The sequence below is a fragment of the Lipomyces chichibuensis genome (assembly GCF_038497645.1).
Source record: "Lipomyces chichibuensis strain CBS 12929 unplaced genomic scaffold V1513scaffold_29, whole genome shotgun sequence".
Lineage (NCBI taxonomy): Eukaryota > Fungi > Ascomycota > Lipomycetes > Lipomycetales > Lipomycetaceae > Lipomyces > Lipomyces chichibuensis.
Genome location: NW_027117481.1, coordinates 1 through 6559, shown reverse-complemented (window position 1 = coordinate 6559; position 6559 = coordinate 1). Strand labels below are relative to the sequence as shown.

Genomic DNA, 6559 nt, shown 5'->3' with positions numbered 1-6559 from the left:
ACGAAGTCGATTCCGGTTCACAATTGACCGACAGGATTGGGCTTCTCTGATATCATTGCATCTACTAACAACGAGAACTTGGCCACCTGTCCCAGCCACATGTTAATGGCGCGTATCCACATAGCTGCGACGAGATATATGGTCTCGCGTTTTTCCATGTTGTAAACGGCGGGATCGATACGTCCCGAGAACCCACAAAGCCAGGAAATGGTCGAGCGGTCCAGCGGAATCTGAGAGCACGTTAGCAGAGCGTGCGGCTTGCCGCCACCACAGCATAATTATGTTATCCATATCGAACGAATGGCGTTGTAGAGTAACGATATTCTACATGCCGGATAATAGAATGATGTCTGCGTAAATGGGAAGTGGGCCGCAGCCAAGTGGCTTTTGCCTGCGCCAGCTTCGCCAAAGAAGAGTGGTCTGACTACTAACTCGGCGTTTTGAGTGAGTATAAAAGCTCATCTAAAACAATTAAGACCCGTGTGCATCAGCTGCCCGGGATACGCCGGAAGTCCGAAGAAAGCACCACTAAAACGTCGCCAGGCCATATTACTGCTATTTCTGTAATTTTGGTTCCGTCCAACCAGTATGCATACGGTAAACGCGGCGACTGGAAGACAAATCCGAACGAAGCCAAACCCAAGGGGTATGCGGTTAGGGTTTGAAGATGTACCTGGTACGAACCTTCGTCCAGACAGGTACCTATGATTTTTACACACAACCCTACCCGCAGCATTCCCAACGGCACCCTCCGGCTTTCTCGTGGCTCCGCCATTTTGAGATGCCTCTCTCCCCAGCTAACCGTCGAACGTCGGTATGGCGTGGTATGTGCCTTACTGCTAGACTTTTCCAGCTCTCCGATTGTTGCTCCACCCTGTCTCGCATGTGGCTAACTGTCGAGTTAAAATGAACTTTGTCTGCTGTCCCCCGTTATATATATATGCCTCTCCGCACTCCGCTTCTGTTTTCTGGAGCAGCTCTGCTGGAATTAATTGTCATCAACTGTGTTTTCCTATTCTTCCATCTCAGTAACTACCTGCCCTATGTCAATTGCATTGCTAGATACTTCGGACATGACCTATTCCACTCCCGCAGTGAGTACCGACGATCTGCTCTCTCATACCACCATCGCCCCAGCAAACTCTTTGCAGCACAGACATACTATTGAATCAGCCTCTCAGCCCCATCTGAACACCTTTCCTTATTACACGCACTCACTTCAGAACACACTGCAGCCCTCTGATAATGCACTATGTGTCGGTGACTGGCAGACAGGTAATGTTGAACTCTTCCGCTACCTAAGATTGTACTGTTTTGACTGAACGTCCATAGCCGGGGGCATAGTCCAACCGCAATCACTTACGCCTGAGACGTTAATGCTTTACCGAGACATTTTCCAGACCGTTGAAATATCGAAGCTCTTCTCAATCGATACTGGCACAAATTCAACAGCGTCTTCCATGACCTCGCCAAATGTTCAAAATGACTTCTCACCGACTAGTGAGTTTAACTCGGGGTTCGAGTATAATGAGATGCCACTATATGTCTCTGACTCGCAATTTTCCATGAAATCATTGTCGGAGTTTAGTTTCCCAGGCGACGCCAATGGTTACACCAGCAAATACACACCCCACCCTGAGCCACCATCTCCTGCCGAAGTCGCTGCTGCCAACGGTCTCTCTCCAGAGCTTTTATCGTACATTTCGCCGTCCGCTGCGCCTCATGTCTCTATGGGTGCCATTTCACCTGGGCCAAACTTAGACAAAGACGTCGGTACTGCGGAGCACATTGTGAAAGACAGGCAGAAAGGCCACAAGAGAAAGCGCTGGTCGATTGGATCGTACGTGACGCCTCGAACTGGTAAAGTTAACCACATTTACGATACTCTCGCCACATCTTCGAACTCCCTCGGCGGCGACGAAGTGGATTCGACTAAACATTTTGCGCTACCAATGTCGGATGCCGAAGACGACGAGTGTGAGGAGCTTACCTGCCATCTTTCTACTCCTGCTGATGCACAGGTCACTGCTTCCACGCATTCCTCGTCGCCGTCGTCGGCGGCACCATCCGCCGCATCATCAGCTATCACGTCGCCGGACGAAGACATCTCGTCCGAGTCAGGTCACTTCCCGCCGGACTTCTATCCGCGGCTACCCAAGCGCAGGCAACCACCTCCAGAGGCAGACTTCAAGATGTCCAACCCATTTCAAACCCCGCGTCAGCAAGATCTCCGTTTCCCCGGTGACCTGTACACACCGTTGTGGGTTCGGAAAAAGGGCGACTTGAAGGAAGGGTGGTGCGACCTGTGTCCAGAACCGCGATGGTTAATCCTCAAGAACTCAGCATATTGGTATGACAAGAACTTTGCGCATGGCATTTGCCCGATCACCGGCCAGCGATATGCCAAACCCGAGAAATGTCGGAAGGTTAAAGGTAACGAGGAGATGTGCGAAGGGCTCTGTGCAGTTTGTGGACAATGGATCCAGATTACTACACGGAGAGGTGGTGGCGGAACGAGCTGGTTCCGCCATGCCAACCGGTGTCATAACTATGAGAGAAGGAAGTCTGACAAGTGAAACATGTAGTAATATCTAAGTTGGCATTTTGGAGTACGGAACGGAATAAGGGAATAACGGTTTGAGATATATTTACATACGGAAAGCTTGGGATGGATATGTACATTGGTGTGTTTTCTTTCGAGGTTTTTACTTTAATATGTTCGAGACACAAAAGATATTTATGGTTGGAGTTTTGGGATAAGGTGGGATATGACAAAATGAGTATCTTTCGTTGTACATATTTAAAATATTTTTAGTACATACAGCTATCATTCTCCAAATGCTTTATATATTTGACTTGGCCAATGGTAAAAAAAAAGGGCGAACAGGAGTCAGTCGACGAGCCCCCAGTACATTGCGAAATTCTGGGAGACACCGGCATTTTCCGTGTAAGTTTTTCGTTCTAAGCCGATCCTCCCGCCACGAGGGAGATTTTGAGTATTTTGCAGCATAGAATTTGGTTTCGCACCAACATTTCCGCATCACATTTCCGCCACAGACTGCGCTGCTCTCAGAATAAATCCTGTTACTAGGACATACATGGGGATAGATATTTTGCTTCGTTGTCTAAGGGTTACACTATCGAAAGTGGCAGTACTTGGTAAACGTAATGTTCATAGGACAGGGCAGGCAATGTAATTGTCGGAGGACTACTACTAGTGAACATGTATTTTCACATGTGGTCATGTTCGTAAAGCGTTTCCGTAGGTTTATAACATGATGTGTATCGGCTACATAACTTATGACCTCAGATACAAGTGGCCGGTCCACGAGTGAATAAAAATGCATCATGTAGGGCATCGCGCCATCGCGTTAAAACCATTTTGTATGAACCTTAGCTAATAGGCTCTGGCGGTATTCCCTAAAGCACAAAACGATGCGGCGAAATATACAACCTTGTGGTCTTTTTTTTTTGGGTCGAGAAAATACATGTGCCCATAGCACGTGCTTCTTGACCTACCCTTGCGAACCCCAAGTTGTCAGATGAATGGTAAAACAAAATAATTATTGCCGATCCTTGAAAAATACACTATGACATATGCCATCTGGATGAGATCTAATATATCATCGCCTCTGGATGTAGCAAGGTTGCAAATAGGTAGGTAGGGAGTAACTTGCAATTCCCAGCTGTGGCTTGAAGGTCCGATGCCTTACAGACAACGTCGCTATCAACCGACCACGAGTCATAATCACTCAATCCAATTGGAGAACCGTTATACCTGATCAGGTGTCGCTGGTGCCGTAGCACGCGTGGAAGATTACAAAGTATCGCTAACTTGGTTGCTTAGGTGACCACGAGGACCGATGGGTGGGCGAAATACCGATTAGGTTTAATAGTATAACCAAAGCTGAGTCCATGAGGTAGTAAGCGAAAATGTTTGTCGGGTTGTTGTTCCAACTCTACACTCTTCAGCTCGGTGCCAAGAGCATCTCGTGGCCCTCTCCGCCATTCAGCTTGGGCCAGTTTGTATTCAACAATTGCAAAACCTTCTTTTTTAGAGTGTGTTTAGGTATTCATCGCCGGCGAGCTGCTGGCGCGCCGATCATAACTACACCCAGACGAATGTCGCGATCGTTCGTGACCCTAGAGCGGCGGGCGGGAGGGGGGGCGGGGGGGGATGGGAGAAGTGGACGGGGATAGCGCACTCAGAGATAAATGAGTATAGGATAGGGCTAAAAGTCGATGAATTCTTTCTCCTAAACGTCATACTAGCTATCACGTGTACGGCATAACAACCATCGCGACTTCCGCACGGCTCCAACCCTCAAAACGTGACTGAATCTCGCGGCGAAGGTCTCGCGTGGCATGGCCGCTCTTGTCCGTGTTGTAAAGCTGCGATAGAGTAAATAGACCGTGACTTATTCGTTTTCGGAGAGGCGAGGGTGCTAACAGGCATGTGTGAAAACTTGATTGCTTGGTAATGTTTTACTTGTAGTTAACAAACCTGGAAAGAAGATCCCCAGTCCGTCAGCTACCAACTCTCTAAAAAGTCTAGACAGGTTTCATCCTATTTTACAAACTTGTTTTTGAATACAATCTTAATTCGCACTAGCGTAGGTTTCGCAGACTTCCGACGCCCTTTTTGTTTTTTTTTTGGTACCATCAGTTCCACGGGATCCCAAGAACATGTCGCAGGTGGCAAGGGCCCGGTTACTCGGCAGCACCAGTGGGCGTTGACATAATTAGGTTATCACGTTTACGAAGCAGATAATAAGATTTCATACTAACTATTGTGATTACAAACGAAAGCGATTTTAAATCCGAAAGTGATTGCTAAATCCGAAATGATTGCTAAATCCGAAAAAAAATCCTCCAGTAGTTAAATTTGTTTTAACTCTTCATTGTGATTATGAACTGTACCCAAGTGAGACTAATGTTTAGATGTACGTTGAATCATAATTCCTTTTTTTTTTTTTTACTACCAGTTCACTACGACTGACAGCAGTATTTAAATATGTGCCACAAAGGGCCGAATGTGGGTCCATAATAATTGCTGCTTCGTCTATGGATTATTGCCTTTTAGGATAATTGATTTCAGATATTACGGACAATCCCAATAATTGTTTACATCTGGCATTAAAAAGTGTATTCGCCGGGCAAGCCCTCTATTACTATCACAACAACACAATATACAACACGAACAACACTAATGAGGCATAATAATCGGCCTTCTCAGTCGATCAAGTCATTAGATAACTCTGTCGGTGGCTTTGAAGTAGCCGAAGCAATGCAAAAAAAGTAGTCTAACACAGTCATAACAACGGATACCGAGCGTTTCTTGACTTATAGTCCTAGACTCTCTCGCATCAATGCCCGTTCCGGATGCTCTACATTCGCGGTGTGCCCATTCACTTGGCCGCCAGAGTCCGAGTCCTCGCATTCATCTTGCAGCCTCTGCACCGCTTCCTCGTATGTCGGCGGGCAGGACTGCTCATACAACGGTAACGTCATCTCTCTCATGTTCTGCTCATTCAAGCTCAATCGCGGCATTTCCTGCTGCATGTCAGGATGCTGCAAATCGATAGCAACCGTATCTGCAGTCCTCCCGAGCCTCTGACTTCCTAAACCATCCCGTCTTCTTCTCCTTTCCATGACACCACTCGGCGAGTGGTCCATCATAAAAGGCGGTCCAGCACCATGTCGGATGCGACGCAAGCGCAATGAAATTAAGAACGACAGCAATATGACCAATACCACGGCAATGGCGACCTAAACAGATATTTATCAATTCCATGTCTAATCTGTAAGCAGCAAGCTAACAAGCGTACCCCAACGCTCCTTGAAACAGGCTCCATCGCGTATTATTACTGACCAGAAATTCTGTGTCGTTTTTGGATTATGCGAGTCCTTATGCCCCACCAAAAATATCTATCCGCTAATCCCTTATCTGTATCAGACCTCTATTATCCAGTTCTCACAAATGAACCACTTCTGACATTCGCTAAGTCAAATAGTCGTCCGGACAATTAACACGCCTCCGAGTTTGCACAACTTGATATTCTGGTTCTAACGCCTTCCGATCACTTCGGGACTCCGTTGATTGTAGGAAATTCGATCAATAACCGGGTATTCGGAGAGAGAAACACCTTTGCCGACAGCAAGATGTCTATGTTCATAGCTTGAAGGTAAACAAATGTACTTATTAACGCAGTCTGCAGTCGGAATTTAAATATAAGCGTTGTTGTTCTCGCTTGGTTCTAGTTCGCAGAGAATAGAAGACCGTAAGCTAAATTACACAAACAGATCCAAGAAATCAAGTTACCAAGGGAAAAGCGTCGTAGACAGGTTATTGCGCGATTAAATAGCTGAGAGATGCAGACGTTTTGTTTTTGACGCGGTGGCTTGTCACCGCTGTGAACGCATCGGCTCCCCCCCGCATTAGGTAAATCTCCCATTAATAATGCGGCCCAGGATAAAGCTACACCCCCCGGTTACTAAAGCTACACCCCTCTGGGTTACTAAAGCTACACCCCTACCTCTTTAGGCAAAGTGTAATCAC

General features: G+C 46.8%; 2 protein-coding genes across 2 annotated transcripts; one reads left to right on the top strand and one right to left on the bottom strand.

Annotated features, from left to right (window-relative positions):
• Positions 1–909: 909 nt before the first annotated feature.
• V1513DRAFT_157393 (uncharacterized protein) lies at positions 910–2707 on the top strand. Its single transcript, XM_066894241.1, has 2 exons — positions 910–1275; positions 1333–2707. The coding sequence occupies exons 1-2, from the start codon at positions 1044–1046 to the stop codon at positions 2574–2576; spliced, it is 1476 nt and encodes a 491-aa protein (XP_066752172.1). The 5' UTR covers positions 910–1043; the 3' UTR covers positions 2577–2707.
• Positions 2708–5343: 2636 nt separating this feature from the next.
• On the bottom strand, positions 5344–5855 carry V1513DRAFT_426569 (uncharacterized protein; the record flags this gene model as incomplete). The annotated part of the gene is made up of 2 exons (XM_066896175.1): positions 5344–5769; positions 5829–5855. 2 exons carry the CDS (start codon positions 5853–5855, stop codon positions 5344–5346), a joined length of 453 nt encoding a protein of 150 aa, XP_066752171.1.
• Between the last annotated feature and the right edge of the window lie 704 nt (positions 5856–6559).

Coding starts and splice junctions, on each gene's coding strand:
- V1513DRAFT_157393 (XM_066894241.1), top strand. CDS start 1,044: ATGTCAATTGCATTGCTAGATACTTCGGACATGACCTATTCCACTCCC. Junction 1,276..1,332: donor TGTCGGTGACTGGCAGACAG/GTAATGTTGAAC, acceptor GAACGTCCATAG/CCGGGGGCATAGTCCAACCG.